The 22,500-nt window shown below is 44.4% G+C and overlaps 1 protein-coding gene across 1 annotated transcript in view; it reads left to right on the top strand.

Annotated features, from left to right (window-relative positions):
• tacr1a (tachykinin receptor 1a) overlaps window positions 1–22,500 on the top strand; it is a gene marked incomplete at both ends in the record, with an annotated part of 86,952 nt that overhangs the window by 5,334 nt on the left and 59,118 nt on the right. Inside the window, one exon of the mRNA XM_084308136.1 lies at window positions 19,441–19,635. Within this exon, the coding sequence (XP_084164262.1) occupies window positions 19,441–19,635 (195 nt within the window). The remainder of the gene's footprint in view (window positions 1–19,440; window positions 19,636–22,500) is intronic.

Below are 22,500 nucleotides of genomic sequence, written 5' to 3'. Positions count from 1 at the left end.
CTTGGCATACCTTCAGTCGTTCATGTCGTGACTCTGGGGAGCTAATGTGATCGTTGTGCATACAGGCATCGTAATAAACCAATTAAATACATGCACTGTCTGTGTGGTCAGAGTGCACAGGGTGAAAAAACAAAATTGTGTGCATAATTATTAGGAATAGGATTTACACATAAGGCTAATGTGTACAAAAACATTTTAACAACCGTTAACCTGGTGGTTAATAAAACTAACATGATTGATTATGGGAAACTGTTCAAAAATATATATATATATTTTTGCACGTTTTATGATGATTCTTGATGAAATTACTTAGGATCCAGTTGTATTTACCCTGAGTTTGAGTGTCACTTTCATCTGTGATTGCCTCAGTTTTGTTGGTCTTTACTTAGAATCAGGCAATTTTCTCCATTTCTTCTCTATAAATGAGGAGATAAAACGTCTTATGCATCGCTTCTGTATGTAATTCTAGTGCATATACTATCAATGGTTCACCATACAGGTGCAAAACAACGTTACATGTCCTCTTCTATGAGAGAATAAAACAACTGATTCTTTCTTGTCTGACAATACAATTTTGTAACCTAAGTGATTCAAATGTGATGTAATGTGATCATGTGGTCACTTCTTCCTTCAGCAATACATTTTAGCTCATTATTACTAACCATTGTTAATGCTTTCTCATTGATTTCTTTTCATCACATCCCTAGTTCATCGTTTTGCAGATACATACAATTGTGTGAAAAGTTTCCTGCTTGTGAAGGTATTAATCTGAATGATGTTGCGTCGTTGTTGACAAGGTGTTCTCTGTCGGTCGTGTGGCAGGGCCAAACAGTAACACATAAAAATTAAATAAATACATACAATAGACATTACCTTAGTGGCTAATGTGTCAAAATAAAATTGAAAACCGTTAACCTAGTGGTTAATATAAAAGGTGATTATGATAATCGTTATGCATTGTTCTGTGGTGCATACTATCAATGGTCAAAACAAACTTGGTGTCTTGGAACAATCCAACTGGTTCTGCCCTGTTTAACAATACCATTTTGCAATGTGACTCTGTGATCATTTCTCATTGTCATTATAAAATTGGTTAATGCAATCTTACTGATTGTATTTCATCATATTCCTAGTCAATAATTTTCCAGATACATATGAACTCTGTGAAACAGTTCTTGTTTGTGAATCTGACAGTTGCTGTGAAGTGTTGATCATCTGTTCTCGGTCTGTCGTGTGGCAGGGCCAATACATACATAACAATGTGGACAATGTGTGTTCAGAAGTATCTTGTTCCACAGGTCTCTGATGATGTCTCTTCTTGACGATGCAGTCGGGAACATTCACTGGTCGTCGTTCATTCAGAGGGGGCCTACAGGAGGTCGCCGTCCGCTCCCTGTGTACCTTGTCAAGGGTCACCGGTAGCAGTCAACTATAGTGGTCTTTTCCTGCAGCCTATGTTGTTCTCCACCACCATCACATGTCTGCCACTGTGCTCACGCTTGGCCCCTATCAGGCCTAGAGACATGGTGGTCAGGGCGTTCTTGAACGTGCTGTGTGGTGGTTGGTCCCCCCCGTTCCTCGTCATTGCAGTACCACTTGATGGAGGGCGAGGGCCCGCCGGTGTAGTGGCTAGTCAGTAGGACGCTCTCTCTCACACGGATGACAATCTTGTCATGGGAATCCACCTTGATGGTCGGGGACTTCAGTTCTCTTTTGCAGATGGTCTGCCGCGGGTCGCTGGGTTGTGTTCCTCCTTGCCTGGTTGCACCGTCGTTCGTGGTTCAGGTCACGCGTCATCTCACTCGTCCTGTCCTCTCACCAATTTATGATCTGAGGATGATGAAAACTGCCTTAGAAAACCTCCTCACATAAATGATTCAACGCCTTTTTGCTAAAGAAGAAAATCATTTAGGGTTAATTCAATTCATAGTTTTTTTATTGTGTAATACCATTATGCATGTTTTTTATTTTACTTACCATTGAGTCGATGCATCTTCGTACTAACCTGTCCTTAACGGTGTTTGGGTCGTGACCTCTCTGGTTCTCTTTGCAATTTTCTCGCCGCTCTGTAAGCATAGAGAAAAACACACAACAAAAACCTCTAGGCAGCCAGGTATTTTGCATGGAATATACTCATTCATTGTCTCGTCTATCTAAGTAGTATTAATTAATTTAACCTCTAATACACCAAGAATAAAAATCTACCTCTAACTAACCTTATTGTCATGCATTTATCCTAATAAACTAACCTACACTGTGGCACTCAACCTAATAAAACTAACCTACACTGTGGCACTCAACACTTTGATGACCATTGTTACTCAGCTGATAGAGTTGTGCTCTTTTTGATGTCCTGTCATACAGTGTCAGCTAAATGATCAATGTACGTGTATACCTTGTACATTTAGATAATTGTGTTTCAATTTTGTGGTTGATATTTTGCAGTCATGGAAATGTATTAGTTGTTAAATGAATAGTCTAAGGAATAGTCATGCATGTTATTGGTTATAAACAGAGAATAGAAGGAGGGGATTGTAAGTAGTTGTTTTCATCATTAATCTTTCATCTCGGGCACTTCTCTAATTCATGTGCCTCTTGAAAAGAGATGATGAAAACGACTGGTTAGTTATTGTTAGTATGGGAGTTAGGTAGATTTTCATAACTGCAAATTCATCACCGGTGTCTAATTCATGTTAATTAAGTGGTTCTCTGTTGCCATCCACCGCCAGGTGAGTTCATCAAGTCTGTGGTCACGAGTGTAGGCATTTGCATTGCTTTGTCTCCCAAGTGTAAATCTGCATCTAAAGCGATACTTCCTACTATACTAAGTGGAGATACTAAGTTGAGTCTCTATAGGTGTGGTCAGACTGGCTATTTGCATTGTCTTTCACTCCACATCGTCCTCAGCTGGTTTGAGTGTTCAAATGTAGATTACTTTGGGGTCTCAATTTAAATGATTGTAGCTGGTCTCACTTTGTGTCTTGTCTGTGTTCAGATGCAAATCACTGGAGTTTCAACTTTTGTGATACAATGTGTTTACACCCATTCTGCATCTTGACCCAGAGCCAGATCTGTAAATACAAACACATGTTAATTTTCCACTCTTTTCTAAGACCATCTGAGTGGGTTCTCCTTGATTGTCTGTGAGCTTAACAAAACATCAGCTATTTCTCATCCATCTCGTCCTAGGATGTAATGATAGTGTTATCATTTATCAATCATATCGCATATGTACACAAGCATCATATGAATGTGGACCCACACATTTTGAATCATGTTTAAAATGTCTTACAATGGAAAGGGCTAGTTATCTTTCATTGGTTCTTTAGATAAACACATTAACTCAAGTGAATATAACCTAAACATCTTACTTTTAAACATGATTTATGTTGTTTGTGCCCAAATTTTTCAACATTGAAAGCTTATAAAGTCTAATCTAACGCTGTTTATGTGGACAATTCCTGTACTGCCATATACTGGGAACCGGAAGTGTTTGTTTAGCTCCCATGGTCAGTATGACCGGTACGCCCACAGATGTATTATAATTCTGAAACAGACATTGTAATTAGCTTTATGTGACTTATAATATGTAAATTAAAGCACATAAACACTCAAGTGATCTGAGATAGTTGTAATTTACTGTAACTGAGATGATAGTTGTGTATGTACAGTTTCTACGTCAAATGACTCCCTTTTCTTGACTCCTTTTTTATCACAAACAGTACTGAATTTGCAAATCTGGTATGTCATAAATGTATAGTTTAAGGAGTAGCAGTACTGACTATCTGATGAATTGAAAATGGGGGACCCTGATGTAAACAAGACAAAAGTCTTCCTCTGGTCTGCATCCCCTTAACAATTGTGTGTATTGAGCTGTACAGTATTGTACCCATTCTGCAATCTGTTAATAAAGTTTTCAATCAATCAATCAAAGCATCCATATTCATGATTTTCATACTCACCGGGGAAAGCTGCAATGTTCGGTTCGTTTCTCCGGTGGTCTGGGATAATGCAACTCGCATCTCGCCACCGCAGCTCAACATTTTCCAATGGCAGCGCGCACATACATATACAAATAAAACATATACTACACGTGGATTTCATATACCTTCGGCCTTGGGCATATTAAACTTTACGTTTGCCTATGGATAGTTTAATATAAAATCATAGCTTCACGGCGCGCATAGCGTGACGTCATCGCTCCATGCAACGTTCGTGCGTTCTCATTCGCCTCGGAAATAACGCTTTGCAATTCATACAGTATTTTTCCAACGAGCTCTCAATAGCCTGGAATTCCTATACCAGCGTTTTGTTACCGAATGAACGCGCCTGTGCATATGTGAAACGTAAACAAACTGAAACGATAAAACTATACTTCCCCAAATGGTTGTTCCCGTGGGCCGGTTCCGGAAATTACTATCCTAGTTTGTTCCCGTGAACTGCACTTCAATGTTATTCTTTGTATAACGGTAACTCGTCTCTCAATGCTCGTCGCGCTATTCGCAGCCGGTTCTTGACTCAATAAAGCAACGCGACGGGTCCTATAATACTTGTGCACATACAAACGAGACTTAAACAGACAAACAAACATTAATACATATAAGTTAACGTGTGTGTATATCTGACTGTATTGGATCGCTGTACGTTTAGTCGGCCAACATCTGTTGCGACAAGGCATTTATACCCTTGATATATAACTACACATCGTTATTAAAATCATAACGACCGAACCTGACTTCGAAATTTACCAGCGATATATTAGATTATATATACCTTTTAATCATACTCTCGGCCTCTTAACCCGCGACTAACGTCCTGTTTAATGTACTTTCCGCGACTGATGTCCCGTTTAATGTACATTTACGTACTCCCGGGACATCGCGTAATCATGTACTAACTAGGACATCGCGTGATCATCTTCCCGCTATCTGTATTGATCAATTGGTTAATTTAATCCAAAATACATCGTTTTCAGGAATGGAAGAGATTGTGAGCTTAGTTTGAGGTTGAAACAATGAATATTATGACGCTACTCTGGTAATTTCTAATTATGATTCCATCAGCTTCTCGGTCCTACTTCCCGCCTCTGCAAAGGAATCACAGAACGTTTTTAACAGAGTAGCGTTTTCAAGGATATCACATCATAATAAGCTCACGTATCTTCTTTTGTTGTACTGTGTGCCTTAGCTTTTGGTCGGCTCCGACTCGACCTGGAATAGCACTTCAACCTTTGTGCCTAAACTTTTGGGACTAGCACATATAACCCATCCTTTCAGAACCGCCTGATAAGGACCCAGGTGCACGCGCGCCCTGGTAACGATTCTCAATACAGATCAGATATATTAATGCACATTATTCTTACTCAGCCATGATCTCAATATTTGACAACATTCTGTAATGTTCACCTGGCACAGAGAAAAGCGGGAAGATTTTAATTCCTTTCCATACATTTTTGGTCGACCAGTCTATATACTCACTTTTCTCTGTATAGATGAAACGATACAGCATGCCGGGAGGACGCAAAAAGTCTGTCACAAGTTCGTAGACGCCAATTGTGGGATATTCTGATGGATATCCTGATGAAGAATGTCTCAGTCAACCGAGGCTTGGATAATAACAAGGGTTTATTAACCAAACAGATAGAATACATAGAGAGAATGGCTGAGGGGCTCTCCCCAGGTGATCAGCTGAAATGACCCAGGTAAAGCGACCTTGATTGTGGTCGGGAGGAGCCCTTTATAGTTCAACAAAGGGGGTGTGTGGTCCCATTTGATAGGTCAGATGGGGGGGAGGGGGTACAGGTTTGGGGACACAGGGGAGGGGGGTGATTCCACAGAGAGGGGGGGGGGCACAGGTAAGGGGAACATATTTACATGAGGACATATTATACCACACATGACATACAGATAGACAGTACTGCTACATCTATACATTTATGACATATCAGATTTGCAAATACAGTACTGTTTGTGATACAAAAGTGTCCAGAAAAGGAGTGTATATACATTTGGCGTAGAAACTGTACATTGGAGGAGGTTGGTTGGGTGGGGTGGGGTTGGGTGGGTTGGGTGAGGGCTGTACATTGGAGGTTGGGGGGGGGGGGGGGTTGGGTAGGGGCCACACACACATTTTACACTGTACATTGGAATATTGACAAAGCCTTACTTGGTCATTTACTGTACAACTAGGTTAGGACATTTGTAGGGGCCAGTTTCGAATTGCAGTCTCACGTAGGTGTTTTTTGAGAGTGTTTTTGAAAGTGGGTAGTGATTCACATTCCTTTACAGCTTTAGGTAGGGCGTTCCACATTGATGTGGCATAATTGCGAAACGTGTTTAGTCCCTTGTTTGAGCCGAATCTGGGTTTTACATGATTTGTGGAGCTCCCTCTGGTGTTGTGATCGTGGTATTCACTGACCTTTGGGAAGTATTTTGACATGTACATGGGTACCTTGGTCGCGTAGTGTATCTTGTAGACCAGGCCCATTGCAAGTTGCTGTACTCTGTCGTCTACTCTAAGCCATCCTAGGTTGTCAAAGTGGGCAGGGGTGAGGTGGGTTCTAGGAGTCAGGTCAAGTAGTAGTCTGACTAGCTTGTTTTGAGATGTTTGTAATTTGTTTTTTAGTGCCTTTGAGGTGCTTTGGTACCATGAGGTGCAAGCATAGTCGTAGTACCCTTGAATGAGTGCTCCTGCTAGAGTCTTCAGGGTATTCTTGTTTACCAGAGAGGAGATCCGGTACAAGAATCGCGTTCGTTGGTTGACTTTTTTTATTACATTGGATGCCATTTTGTCACAGGAAAGATTAGCCTCTAGGATGGAACCCAGGTAGGTAATTTCATCTTTCCTTGTGATAATATTGTCACCCACTGTAACCGAGAAGCCGTCGGTCTTGCTGAGTTTGTTATTTGAACCGAAGAGAATGGACTCTGTTTTGCCCATGTGTAATGATAGTTTGTTGTCGGCAAGCCATATGCAGATTTTGCCTAGTTCCGAGCTGAGGGCTTTTTCAACCTGTAACTTGTTCTTGTCAGAGACCAGCAGGGCTGAGTCGTCCGCAAACAGGAACAAGTTGCAGTCACAAGCTGACGAGTAACTACATAACATAGGCAGGAACACAACCCCCCCCCCTCTCGCTCTGAATGATATGCATATTAGATCACTCAGTGATTAACCGCGGCATATAGTAAATAAGGATATAAAGCATGTTAAAGACTCATTTATTGGACGCGTTCGCGCGCAGTTTACATAGAAACAGCGCGACTCCCGACAGCGCGACATCATCACACAACAACACGCGAATAATATGCATATTAGATCACTCAGTGATTAACCGCGGCATATAGCAAATAAGGATATAAAGCATGTTAAAGACTCATTTATTGGACGTGTTGCGCGCAGTTTACATAGAAACAGCGCGACTCCCGACAGCGCGACATCATCACAACAACACGCGAGGTTGTTAGGTTGTTTCTGTTTCAGTGACATATTTTCGGTGAAAAAACTCTTTCGGCCGAAAGCCGAAAGGCAATTTTTTGCCATTTTCGGTGCATCACTAGAGTCTGTAGTGTGGTAGTGAAAGGGTTCAAATGAGAGAGAGAGTCAAGCCTCCACCACCACCTCCACACAAATAATTTCCTCCGAGTCTGCGGATGGGAACAACAGCTAACCCCCGAGAGTCCAATAAACCAGGGGGAAAACAAATTCCTGATCAAATTACCAGCTCGCTCCTAAACACAATTTGAAAAAAATAAAATCACTACGAGGCGTGAAGGTTGGCAATTGTGTTCACTCCACCGCCTAATCACATATATCTCTCTTCAGTAAAAGCCTGCAGTGCCTGGTCGGTATATACGGTTGGTGGTTTATATTGAATTGTTCTTCGTATTGCCAGGGCAGGTTAGGTGGCGCTTGTGGATTATTGGAGCTGTATGTCACCCATTCCATCGTTCTCTGCCTCTGATTCGCCACCCGCTGAGCAGGTGTCCTCTCGGGAGGACGGTCATGCTCGGTGCAGGCGGGGAGGACGGGGCCATTTCCAGGGTACTGTGAACTGAGAGGGGGGGGGGGGGGGGGGGGCAACCGGTGATCCCATACGGATCCCGACAGCAGGGGGTAACGGGATAAGAAAGAGGAAGAGAGATGGTTTATTGGGTGAATAAAACACAGGTTTTATTATGTTACGTTGTGGGGAAGGTGAATATTACACAGGTTTTTATTACATTATGTTGTTGTGGGGAAGGTGAATAATACACAGGTTTTATTACATTATGTTATGTGGGGAAGGCGTCTGAACTGAAGCTATGTATATATTACAAGTACAGATATACATCAATAAGGAAAATCATAGATTTTGCAGTGTACTGTATGTGCTCTGGATGTGTGCGCGCGTGTGTGTGTGTGTGTGTGTGTGATGGGGGGGGGGGGGGGGGGGGGATGAGCATTCTGTTGAGAACAGCAGGTGTTTGTTTGATGCCATCACCAAACGGACTATATGTGACTCACCAACAACACACAAAAGACCCACACAGATCTATGTGTAAAAGCACGGGTTTTTTTTGATCTCTCTGCTTTATTTGGGGTGACCACTGCGAGCGTTTGATTTCAAAGCCACCCAACCTCCCTCCTCCTCCTCCCGTGTCCAATTAGCAGAATTAATTGATTTATTAGTGAGGATTAAGTGTTTAATTAGATCACTTGGCTGCCTGACAATCGTTTTCTCCAGAGCGGTCTGCTAAACATGCCCCCCCCCCTAACTCATCTAAGTATACACAGCATATTTCTTTATTAATTTCTTTATTTTTAATTATTTCATCACATAATGGAACCGGCGGCAGACATCTTCCAGAACCAATGTTTCATTTCACTGGTACTTTGGAAGATGGACTATAGGCCGTTTTCAGATGTCCATGCACTCAGTCTCGTCTCTGATTATGTGCCTGATCATGACGATGCAAAACCAAAACCATTTTGTAAAATGTTGACGGTGATGATTTGAGTAGAATCTTAGTCTTTGACAGACTCTTTTAACAAGACTCTGATGTTATGAATGTGTTGTTGGTTTGCTTCCAAATGCCCCAATTTCACAACTCTCTACGCATCTGAAAAAATGTATTCAGAGGAAAATGATGTTATTTTTGTCAAGAGCAGGTGTTATAACTTCAGATAAATAAAAGTGCTGGATTTATGTTGGTTTTTTTTTGGCCCCCCCCCCCCCCCCCTGCAAAAAAAGAGTGGATTATTTTCAAATCATTGTTATCTTTGTGTGTGTGTTTATGGGAAATGCACTTACTGTCACTTACAGCTGGATAGCTTTCTACTGAATGCACAGAGAGGAAACTGGTATCTATCTTCTTGTCTGCCTCTGGAGAAGGCGATATGCTAATTTCCCATAATGTTGGTGTGTGGCTTTGAATTACTCCTGTAAAACCAAATTATATTTAAATGACTCCTATGCATTTCCCCAACCCTCACCAACCCTAAAGGGGAATTCCACCCATTTTAAGAATTCACATGCTATTCCAGTGCCCCAGGACAGTTATATATCATACTGGCCATCGCGTCTCGCTCTTCGCCATTATGAGATAACTCTTATCTCCTAGCACCTACTGTGCTCACGAACAAACAATTGCACTCACATGCACGTGACCAGGCCACGCCCCTGCGGTCTACTATATGACGCCGGACATGGTCACACTCTACCTTCCTCTTTTTTTGTTTCCAACACGGACGTTGCAGTGCACTCCGTGAACTAGTTGTTATGAAACGCAGGGAGAAATTACACAATGTTGGGTATTCGCCGGAGGTTCACCAGCCCCTGGAATCTTCTCGGCACATCCTAACAGCGCATCGGGCCTGTCCTGGGGTTCCTCATCTCGTGACAGCGGATCGAGGGACATCGCACGACGGTTAGCAGTCGAGCTACGTCGCGCACAGGTAGGCCTGCGTTGTCAGGCATTGATACTAGCATGAGTAATACTGCTGGTTTTCCCAACTATCCTAGTGCGTGCGGCTAATGCTAATGCTACAATGCTGGGTCTCCGTTCTTTGTTCCCCGCCGAGGGCTGTCTTTACTAGAAGGTCTTCCCTCCTCTTAACCATTCATGCTGACGGTCAATCGGTGTCTAATGTTGGGGGTTTAACGGGGGCTTGTTTACCATTTTCATGGGTGGATGGGTTGAGGCTCAGGGCTGGTGTGCGTTTTGTGAATCTATGAATTGTGCGCGGGACTGGTGTTTTCTCTGGTCTGCATCCCCTTAACAATTGTGTGTATGGGCTAGCCCATTCTGCAGTGTGTTAGTGGAGTTTTCGTTCATTTATTCATTTACCCCTTCATGGGTGCACACCACAGTGGAGGTTGCTGCATGCCTACTAGTGAGGCAGTGCTTCACTAGTAGTAGTCTTTTGTCTGCAGCCACCACTGGTGCTCCGTGCTTGTGAAGCAGGTGGCATCAGTCCTTTGCCTCTGACATGGTGGAACGGTGTCCCGCCCGGCCGACGTCCATGAGGCGAGTCGGCCCGGCAGGTGGCTGGTGGGCTGTTAAAGCCTATACCGCCGCGGTATGAAATTAGCAGCGACTAGCAACATTGTTCGAATTGCTGTTTTTTTCTGTCAAAAATGGTGTCGGGTGGTGGGGCCTTAGGGCCAGCTGACATCGAAACATCGCGCAAGGTTTTGAGGTTATTAGCTTTTGACCTAGCCGCAAGCTATAACCACAGGGAGGGCTAGGATGCTGTCAATGCTTGTTTACAGACATCTTTGGTTGGATCAGTCTCCCCTTGAGGAGGAGAGAAGGTTTTTCCCTCCTCAGGGCTCCCCTCTCCGCAGAGGGACTTTGGTCTTTCCGCAGGAGCGCGGGCGGTATTTGACCTAGGCCCCACACCGCCTCACACCGCGCAGCCAACCAGCGGCCATGTTTCCCCCGCCTGAGGTACCCTGGACACAAAGACAACAGGTGATCACAAGGTCGACAGCCTTGGCGGCCGAGGGATCGGCTACATTAGATGAGCATGCCCTAAAAAACCGTTGCTGTCTAGCTGTGTCTAGCTCGCTCTCCGGTCACTCCCCCCCCCCAACACCAGCGGGATACGGGCTCTGATTTGTTCCCTTTGGCTGTGGGCCGCATGCCTTCAGTGAAGCACGAGCGGCCCCACGTTTCGCTTCTCATGGGGACAGGGGCTGACACCCAGTTGCTGGCTAGGCTTGGGTCTGTCCATGAGAATGCTGTGCTGTCAAGCGGCTCCCACGCCACACATTCTGCGTCTGTGTTTGGTGAGCCTGGTGTTGTGTCTGTCAACGACGAAGGTTGTCAGCGGGGGAACTCGAGGCCCAGGGGGTCGCAGCGCGAGTTCCCCCAGCCCCGCCCTCGCCAGGCCGGGCATCACGTTAGTGCCTCCCACGGCCGGAAGACCGGCGGTGGTCAGTCAGGCGCGCATGATTTGGGTGGTAGTAATATCACTAGGGATGGGTACCTTTCACATTTGAACCGATACCGGTACCTGTGAATCGATACCGGTACCCAACGGTACCTTTTTTCGGTACTTTAGTCTCAAGAAATTTTATTTACCTACCTCAGTCGTGAAAAAAAAAATCCGAACTTCAAATAACTACAATTTCGACAGTTTTCGGCTTGCCATTGCTCCGACTGCTTTGTTGTTGAATCAAGTCAAATCCTAGGTAAGCATATATTGTGCGTGTGAACGTTGACGTGAAAAGAAAAAAGTAAAACTATTTTTATTTTTTTTTCCGGTATCTCACTTGATTCGATACTCGGTAGTACCGACGTGTTTCGGTTCGGTACCTCAAAAGTACCGAATTCGGTACCCATCCCTAAATATCACTGCAGGGCTACGGTGTGTAGGAACCCACCCTATCGGGCAGTGTGAGGACCTCACGCCTTGCATGTCCAGCTGTGGAACAGTTCCTCAGCAATCCATGCCGGGGAGGTGTTTAGTGGGGGAGCTTTTGTCACCCATGTGTGATGTCAGCTTCCCCCGTATCAAACCGGCCCTTTCTGTCAGGGTCCCCCCTTGGGTGCGATTGCCTCGTTGGTAGTGTCAGGGTGCGATATCCCAGCTCCACGAGACACCCTGCTCGCGCGGTTGGCGAGTCCAGGGTTGGCAACGCACAGCGGGTGGGAACGGGCCGCCTATCTACAGTTCCTGGCGGACAAGCGCCAAGTGGCGGTGGGTGCGCTTGGGATTATCATCACATATGGCTACAGCAGTGCCATATGTCAAGGTGGATGGAGAGAACGCTGAGGCGGGGACTTGTGTTGCAGTTTGCACAACCCCACCCTCCGTTTTCAGGTTTGGTACAGACCCTATTGTCAGGGTCAACAGCAGTGACAGCTCTGGCCGACGAGATCCAATCTCTGTTGGCGAAGCAAGCCATCATCTTGGTGCCAAAGGAGGACACGATGCGTAGCGGTCCCTTCCGGTATTCTCTGGTGCCCGAGAAATCGGGGGGGGGTGTCAGACCCATACTGGACCTGTCCCATGGAAGGTTCAGAATGTTGACCGTCTCCCACCTGTTAGACGCTGTCAGGTGGGGGACTGGTTCACCTCCATAGACCTGTAGGATGCGTATTCGCATCCCGATCTTCCATCCTAGGGCTTACCTACGCTTCCTTTGCAGGGCTTAGCGTACGGGTACCAGAGGCTGCCGCTCGGCTACTCTCTGGCTCCCCGCATCTTCACCAAGTGCTGGGGCCTCTGCGTCGTCGGGGGTTACGAATTGTATTCTGCCCTGGACGACATTCTGGTCCTTGGCCGGTCAGGGTAGATCGCCAGGTCTCATACTGGTGTCTCACCAGCCTGGGTTTTGCTGTAGACTGGAAGTAGAGTTCTCCTCTTCCCAGTCAACGGGTGGAGTACTTGGGCTTTTTCTAAGCTCAAGGTCTATATGGGCATCCCTCTCGGAGTGGCGGCGAGTGGTTGGTTCTCGGCACGCTCGGGAGGTTCCGTCCTAGGACGGTTACGGCGCTGTCCGTGATGCGCCTGCTGCTGGGGTCCCTCTTGGCCTTCTCTTCATGAGGAGGATACAGAGGTGGTTTTTTCCAGTATGGAAATGGACCCGGTGTGAGACATGTGGAAGCGGCTGAAGGTTCCCATGTCAGTACTGGGGGACCTTGTCTTCTGGGGAGGGTCTGGTGCCCTCACCTGCGGGGTCCCCGTGGGCAGCAGGCTGTCACACGTCACAGTCTTCACCGACGCCTCCCTCATGGGATGGGGGGGGGACGTGTCGGGCCAACGCAGTAGGGGGCAGCTGGCAAGACCATACTGCCCGGTCTGTGCTACATTCAATGTGTTGGAATTGAAGGCAGTCCTTCTGGTCCTCAAACGACTTGACCACCACTTGACCACCCCGCCGTGGCCTGTTCTGTGGTCACTCTGTTCTGCCTCCTGTTCTGGGGCAGCCTCTAGGCTTGGCTGCTGACAGTGTGAATCTGGTGGGGATGCGTCTTGACTATTCTGTGGTTAACGATATCCGGTACGCGCGCGCTCCGTCCTCTACCGCGGCTTATGCTGGGGAGTGGCATATGGTCGAGTGTGGGGGCGGAACATTGTTCAGCCACCCTCTCGTGGAACATTCCTGCTTGGCGCTCGGCGTCTCAAGCCTGTGGAACGTTCTCTGTCTCCGAGTAAGACCTCCCCTGGCCCGGTTGTCGGAGGCCCCGTTTGAGCCTCTTGAGCAGGCGCCATTGGATCTGCTGTCTTGAAGACCGCGTTCTTTTTGGCCATCACCTCCGCTAAACGCGTGGGTGAGCTGTGTGCTCTCTCGTGCGGCCTGGGTGCCTGTCTATTCGGCCGATAGCGGTGCGACTCTGAGGCCTAATCCAGTCTTCGTGCCAAAGAATATCCGGAGCTCTTTCGCTCCAGGGATATTGTGGTTCAGGCGTTCGTCCGCCTCCTCATGCTGGTGAGTTGGACTCCGTGTCCGTGCACTGGGGGTTTACTGGCTCTCAGGGCTTCCATTCAACTGTTTGTTTGTTACGGTGGCCCTTGTGCGGGTGAGGCGCTGTCCAAGCAGCACCTGTCACATTGGTTGTGCGGGGGCGTTGCCTTTTGCTGCACGTTGGCTGGACAGGTCCCCCCTCGGGCTGCTGCCCTGTTAGGGGGGGCCTCGGTGGAGGACATCTGTGCTGCGGCCTCCTGGTCCTCCCCGGGTCCCTTCGTTAAGTTTTACCTTGTGGACATGACTGGGGGTTCTGTCTCCCAGGCGGTTCTGAGGTCTGGGACCTCTCCTGCATCCCGTCATTTGGTGGGCTAGCAGGGGTGTGTAGGTGTGTGCCACGGGGTGATGTGTCACACGTGGTCCCGCCTGTGCTGTGCGTTTTTCAGGGGTCTCTGGTTCTCCCTTTTTTCGCACTTTGGTGGAGTTGACTGCCTCCCCCCCTTCGTTAGGACGGGCGGGTGGACGGGACTCCCCTCCTCCCTCGTTGGGGCTTACGGGCCCTCAGGGGGTACACTTGTCGGGCCATGCGTCTGCTCTGCCCCATATCTCATAATGGCGAAGAGCGAGACGCGATGGCCAGTATGATATATAACGAAAGGTTATCCTATAACCTAGTTATATGAATACTGGCTGAACGTCTCGCTCTTAGCGCCCTGAGGTCCCTTGGTTGGGTTTTCAGTGTTGGAAACTTTCTCTGAGGAAGGTAGAGTGTGACCATGTCCGGCGTCATATAGTATACCGCGGGGGCATGGCCTGGTCACGTGCATGTGAGTGCAATTGTTTGTTCGTGAGCACAGTAGGTGCTAGGAGATAAGAGTTATCTCATAATGGCGAAGCGCGAGACGCTCAGCCAGTATTCATATAACTAGGTTATAGGATAACCTTTCGTTCTGTGAATTTGTACCACTCCCCTTTAAAACGCATCCACAGAACAATAGATCCTCAACCATCCGTCGTCCTCCCATGCATTCAGGGGTTCCTTTAGTTTAGAGATAACTTGTGGGTGGCAGTTACAGTAAGCCCATTTTCTAGAGTCGTCTTTCCCTCTCGTGAAATTCATGTACAGAATTGTCACAGAAACAGTTCTCATGGGATTCATTCTGGATGCCACTCACTTCCTATACCCGCCTCCAGACCAGATCAAAATCGAACATCAGAAATTCCACACTTTAGTGTAGTAATATTACCCTGCCCAACCATATCCATCATGCAGACACCCTCTCATAATTTAAAAAAACCCTAAAAACCCACCTTTTTACCCTTGCCTTCTTCAAGCCTTGAATTCCTTCCTCTCTCACCTTTTATATACATTTTTTTATTTTCATTTTTTCTACTAAAACTGTATTGTTTATTTTGCTCTGTAAAGTCTTTGAGCATTCGGAAAAGCGCTATACAAAATGTATGTATTATTATTATCCACGGAGAAGATACTTTAGTGTAGTAATGTTATCCACGGAGAAGATGTACTGTATGTTTCAAGTTTCTTTAATAGTTGTCATACAGAAGTACAGAATACTTTCATACAAAATGCTTCTTACTGTTACGCTCCAGAGACTGTGCTAGACAAGATAGTATCAAATAACATAGTATAGCATGTAATTTAGAAGAAGAAAATGAGGTCACAGTGTTCGGTATAGACATATGTACATATGTACAATGTTCTGAGTTACCATATAATATACAATACTATGCAGTGTACTTACAGTGTATGCATTGAGAAAGTCATGGTAGGACATTGCCTTCATGACGCATTCACACTTCCAGGTGTACAATCTCACACATGGAATATCATTATGTGTAACCATGGCTACTGGTCACTGAAACCTATGTCGTTCTAGAATTGAAGAAGATGGAATTCTGTGAACAAATTCTAAGAAAGGGTTTAAAAGCCATTGTTTTGTGTCATGTCACCAGAGACCCCCAATGCAATTCTGTACTATATCCTATCTAACAACAAAAGTTGTCTTAGTCTTTACAACTAGCTTGTGGCCTGATTTGTAGGATTTGGGGTAGGGGTGCCCCATCTTAGTCAATTCATCTGTTGGTTTGGTCTTAGCTGACCAAGACGTTTTTTAATTGTTTTATGTTTATTCTGTCCTGAATGAGCTATTTCCTGGGACAATGATAAGCACATCTCTGGTATAGCACTGGATTTAAAGAGGTCCCCCTGCACTTCATGAGGAGAGATTAAGCACAATTCTACAGATTAGTCCATTAAATCAGTGGTCCCCAGCAAACATTAAATTATGCTTGTTAAGCACTATACCAAAAATAAATAACGAATATATACTGATTGATTGAACATTTTAATTAACATATTGCAGAATGGGTACAGTACAGTACAGCTCAATACACACAATTGTTAAGGGGATGCAGATCAGAGAAAGACTTTCGTCTTGTTTACATCAGGGTCCCCCATTTTCAATTCATGACATTTATGACATACATAACATACAGATATAAGAATCTAATCTAACCATCTAAACAAATCTAATCATGACATTTAAGCAGTGTTGGGTAAGTTACTTTAAAAAAGTAACTAGTTACAGTTACTAGTTATTTCTTCCAAAAAGTTACTAAATTACTTACTCAGTTACAAATTATAAAAGTAACTAGTTACTTCAGCAAGTAACTATTGCGTTACTTTCAAGATTCTTTTTTTACATAAACAACATACACAAATCTAAACTATTTTAATGTTGCTGTGGGACAAAGTGAAACTAGCCTCCAATCAAATGCCATGTATGTAGATATTATAATTAATATGTTTATATAGTGGATCATACAAATACAAACAGAATAGATGTTTTGGAACTTTTGATATGTATTGCCCCTCAACAGGCCACAACTGGGCAAAATTTTATTATGCTTGTTAAGCAAAAATAAATAACAAATATATACTGATTGATTGAACATTTTAATTAACAGATTGCAGAATGGGTACAATACAGTACGGCTCAATACACACAATTGTTAAGGGGATGCAGACCAGAGAAAGAGTTTCGTCTTGTTTACATCACGGTCCCCCATTTTCAATTCATGACATTTATGACGAAAGTCTTTCTCTGGTCTGCATCCCCTTAACAATTGTATGTATTGAGCTGTACTGTACTGTACCCATTCTGCAATCTGTTAATAAACTTTCCAATCAATCAATCAATGACATACACAACATACAGATATAAGAATCTAATCGAATCATCTAAACTAATCTAATCATGACATTTAAGACATGCATGACATACAGAGATCAAGTTTCAAGTTTCTTTATTAGTTGACATGCAAAGATACAGAATACCTTCACATGGAATGCTTTTTTCTGTTATGCTCCTATGAGGATCATAGGACGCTTGGATCATACACATACAGCTCATTACAGTAATATTCCACAATTATTACATTTTAGATAGTAATAATGGTACAGAGCCTTGAGACAACCATATGCATATTCACCACCGCAAACAGACTGGCAGCCGTCATAGGCAGCGCCATTTACGGAAGGAGGGGGGAGTGGGTTGGGGTTGTTACAGGGCTGTAGGGGGGGGGGGGGGGGAGTGGGAGGGGGGGGGGGAGGTGGGGGGGAGTGCACAAGCCAAGTCCTGGGTGGGGGAGGTCTCCCTCACACGAGGCAGCCGACAGTGCAGCGCCAATGCAGAGGAAGGGGGGGGGGGGGGGGTGGGACTAGGGATTGCGGGTGGGGAAGCCGCTCGCCACTCTTATCTCCCAGAGGGCCTTCGACTCCAGAGCTCTCGGTTCGACCTTGGTCCAGGAATTTGTTTTGGCTGACTGACTGGCACAATTTATCCCAGCCACGTCCCTTTAAATTTGATTTGAATAGAGTGGAATATAACTCTATTGATTTGAGTGGAGTGAGTTTTAACAACTCCATCCAAATGACTGAATGCATTATTAGTCCAAGTGTCCAAGTGTCTTATCAGTTCATTTTGGTAGATCCTGTGCGCGGTAAACAGATCCAAAATCTTCTTATTGCAGTCCAAAAGCGTCGATAATCCAAAAATGACCACGTCTTCAAGTTGGTAACCCGATTATGATGTCCCAATAGGCAGAGAGGGTTAGCCTTCTTCTGCTTCTTGAAGAAAATATGCAATCCACTGATTAGATCCATTTAGAGTTGATTTGAGTATAGTCCGGCCACCGGCACGAAGCAGAGCATAGCAGCGTCGGGCTCCATGGAGCAGTAGAGGCGGCGGTAGGAACAGCCTTGAAGGCCTTGGGAGAGAGGAAAGAAATGCGACTTGTCTCTGCAAGAGGTGGGAGGAGTAGATGAAGCCTGTGCTATTAAACCAGGAAGTGCAGCACTGTTGATAAGGCTGTCGGCACTGCAGTAGAGCCACTCAGTGCCCTGCGCTGCAAAGAGTGAACACAAAACGCTCATGGACCCGCGGTCTCATGTTGACTGAGTCGCTCGGCTTGTGTTGTTCGTTGGATTCGTTTTGGATTATTTGGGCTCAAAATGTACACTACACGGACCGCGGTCTCAGGCTGACTGATCAGTGATCGCTTGTCTTGTCGCGCTGTGTGTCAGACTTTGGATGCTTTAGACACCCGCCCACCTCCACCTCTGATTGGCTTACCATGACATTTTATTCAACCTCAGCCAATCGTCAGCATGTATGCTTGGCTCGCGCACTGCCCACTAAACAAGGAAGAACATATTATTGCCTCTCGGCGCAGAGATCTGTCTGATGAAAGAAACAGGTTCATTCATAGTAACGCGCCGCATTTTTTTGCAGTAACGCTAACAGCGTTATTAAAATTGGAAGAGTAATCCGTTAGATTACTCGTTACTGAATAAACTAATGCCGTTAGTAACGCCATTACTTATAGCGCCGTTATTCCCATCACTGCATTTAAGACATGCATGATGACATACAGATATATATATCTCTGACTCTGAGCACCTGAAGACTGTGCTATTAAACCAGGAAGGGCAGCACTATGTTGATAAGTCTGTAGCCTCCACTACTGTGTAGTGCCCTGCGCTGCAACACAACTAACACAAGAGTGAACAAAAAACGCTCATGGACCTGCGGTCTGTCATGGACTGCTCGCTTGTGTTGTTTGTTGGATTAGTTTTGGATTATTTGGGCTCGCCAAACAAACTGTCAAAACGTACACGGACCCGCGGTCTCACGTTGACTGAACTCGCTTGTGTTGTCGCTGACTCGCTGTGTGTCAGACTCTGGAGGCACCCACCTACCTCTACCTCTGATTGGCTTTACCATGACATTTTACTCAACCTCAGCCAACCTGAGAACAGTATGCCTTTCGGCGCAGAGATCTGTCTGATGAAAAAAAACAGCTTCAATCATAGACAGTAACGCGCCGCATTTTTTGGCAGTAAAGGTAACAGCGTTATTAAGATTGGAAGAGTACTCCAGTCGTTACTGAAAAAACTAACGCCGTTATTTATAACGCCGTTATTCCCACCATTGCTCCTAACTGACCCCAACATGTGCCTGCAGGTACATGGCCATCATCCACCCCCTGAAACAGCGCATGTCCTCCACGGAGACCCGGGTGGTGGTGGCGGTGATCTGGACGCTGGCCCTGCTCCTGGCCTTCCCCCAGTACTACTACTCCAACACCGACCTGGACTTCGGGCGCGTCGTCTGCTACATCAACTGGCCGGAGTACACCATCTGCGACTTCAAAAAGATGTGAGTCATCTCCTCCACCCTCTCCCTCTCCCTCTCTCTCTCTTTCTCTCCCTCTCTCTCTCTCTCTCTCTCTCTCTCTCTCTCTCTCTCTCTCTCTCTCTCTCTCTGTCTGTACGTAAGTGTATTGGTGTGTGAAACGTTTTATGTTAAAACAATAAGTTATCACGTTATAACTAGGGCTGTCAGTTTATCGCGTTAATTAGATTAATTAATTACACAGCAAATAATTGCGTTATGAAAATTAACTCAAAATTAATTACAAAATTTTTTTTTTTTTGTTTTCTTTTTTTTATAATAATATTTTTTTTGTATCTCATTCATTCCATAAGCATGTAGAATACACATTTACAGATTCTTTTTTTTTTAATACGGTCCATTTGCATGTTCTTGGTATCTGATTCTAGGGACATCTATGAATCTCAGGGAATGTATTCCCAGTGTCAGAAATACTGTGGGCTAGATCCACAAAGAATGGATTGCACGGTGCAAGTTGCACCCTTACTTACAATTCATTATGAATTGAAAATGGGGGACCCTGATGTAAACAAGACGAAAGTCTTTCTCTGGTCTGCATTCCCTTAACAATTGTGTGTATTGAGCCGTACTGTATTGTACCCATTCTGCAATCTGTTAATAACATTTTCATTCAATCAATCAATCTGCGCTGTGATTGATTGAATGAACATTTTATTTTGAGTAAATTGTAATGAACCAAATGAGAATATCAATACATTTTTTTTTATCTTTGACTGTGAATAACACCATGCTCAAATTGACCATACCTGAAAAATCTAAGCAAATTAATAGATGGAAGATGATTAAACAGAAGGTTTTGTAGATACAGTACTGAATTCTGCCATCCGGACACATGCAATTTGAAATATGATTATAGAATATAGAATATGAGGCATAAAATGGTAATGCGATTAAAATGCGATTAATTAGATTAATTAATTACAAATACTGTAATTAATTAGATACATTTTTTTAATCGCCTGACAGCACTAGTTATAACGATCTTTTTTTTCTGTTTCTGGTGGCAGCAATATGCTTCTGTAGTCTGTCCTTCTGTCTCTATTGAAGTGTTTTGAATTCATCAACAAGCACTGTTAATTAGTTTTGAGTCAAGAGCGAAATGCGAGAGGAGACATTCGGCATTCAGTAAATGCCAGTGGTGTGGTGAGAGAAAGACACACGTGTGTGTTGTTCTTTGTTAAAGGAGCGTCGTCACTTTTGTCACTGGAAGGCAGAGGCAGTGGGGCAGGGAGAGAGAGGGATTCAAGATTTAGGGTATAATCTTTGGCTCTCACTCCTCCATTTACAAGGCAATGTTTAAATAGGGCTGGGTGATTAATCAAGTTTCAATTACGATTTTGGCTTGGCCCACCATCATGAAAACAAGAGAATCAACATAAAACAATTATTGTGCCGCATGCTGCATGCCCCCCCCCCCCCCCCCCAAAGCCCAAGCGGTAGTTCCAGCTCGTGCTGAGAGGGAGGAGGGCGACCGCTGAGGAGGAGAGGTTGTGTGTTCTCTGTGATCTGGGAGCGGTGGAGGATGAATTCCATTTTGTTTTTCACTGCCCTCTTGTACACCAACTTGAGGAGGGTTTTATTTGAGAAAATTGAAATTGTAAATCCAGATTTGTTTTGGCAGTCTGAGAGTTGTATGTTGAGTTGTTTTTTTGTGGAGGAGGAGATTTTCAGTTTTGCAGGATTTTTGGAGAAAGCATGGCACTTGAGGCAAAACATTATTATCCTATATAATTTTATATGAATTCCTCTTGTTTCGTTGAAGTACATTGTTTACAGCTTGTTATGTTATGTTTTATTTTGTTTACATTTTTTGTGGCCATTTTGGTCTATATACTTATTGTTAAGTATACTATATACTTATTGTTTAAGTGACTTGTAAGCCCATATGGGCTGGGCATGTATGTAAGACACAAAAATTTAAAAACATCAATCAATCAATCAATCAATGTAGAAGATGACAGAAAGGCAGCCTTGGTCAAGAATAAAAGTCAAACAAACAAGTCGTCGTCATATGATGTTCTCAAATCAATGAGTAATCGTGTTTAATAATCTATGATTTCAATATCAATCGAAATTAATGGTGATTATGATTTTTGCCATAATCGAGCAGCCCTGTTTAAATGAGGCTATAGTTTTGTATCTTCCATTATATATATATATTTTTTTTTAATTTCTGTAGTGTTTATGTACAGTGTTTATGGATTTGGTGGTAAAACAAGTAGAAGCCTCTCTGGAAGGATTTCCCTCATTGCCAACATTCAGTAAACGGTCAGGTGGATGCAGGGGGTTGGTTGGATTTCCGCACACATTCCCTACAAGACTACATTACTGGAAAATTCCCTCTCCACATACATACATCTCACCAAAGGCAATAATGAAAAGGTTGAACCTGACATGCTTTAGTGTAGACTTTTACACCTACACAACCGATTTTCATGGTCGTGATTCGGGTTTCAGTTAACTGTAACAACATAGGAACAGATGGCGCTGAGCCACCTTGTCTCTGAAATTGGAAAAATAATACAGCGTTATTAATACAGCACACAGGTAGTTCAATAAAAGAGCAGCAGAGAGCCGAGAGATTCACACCAGACGTCCCTCAGGTTAGTCTCCTCACACAACAGATACCGTAATGAAGGAACCATCGGCTATCGGGCAGATCAATGACCTGTATTACTGTATCTTCACTATTGATTCCCAAGTTGTTTATTTGTCTTCTGTCTTGAAGCATCTTAATCTTGATACTAAACGATTTCATTCTATTATTTTCTAACAGGCTGACCATGAGGTAGATTCTATACTCACCGCCCGACACTACTATTACAACGG

The sequence above is a fragment of the Notolepis coatsorum genome (genome assembly GCF_963971535.1).
Source record: "Notolepis coatsorum genome assembly, chromosome: 2".
Classification (NCBI taxonomy): Eukaryota; Metazoa; Chordata; class Actinopteri; order Aulopiformes; family Paralepididae; genus Notolepis; species Notolepis coatsorum.
The sequence above is the reverse complement of the archived record's forward strand: the minus strand, read 5'-3'. Positions and strand labels throughout refer to the sequence as shown.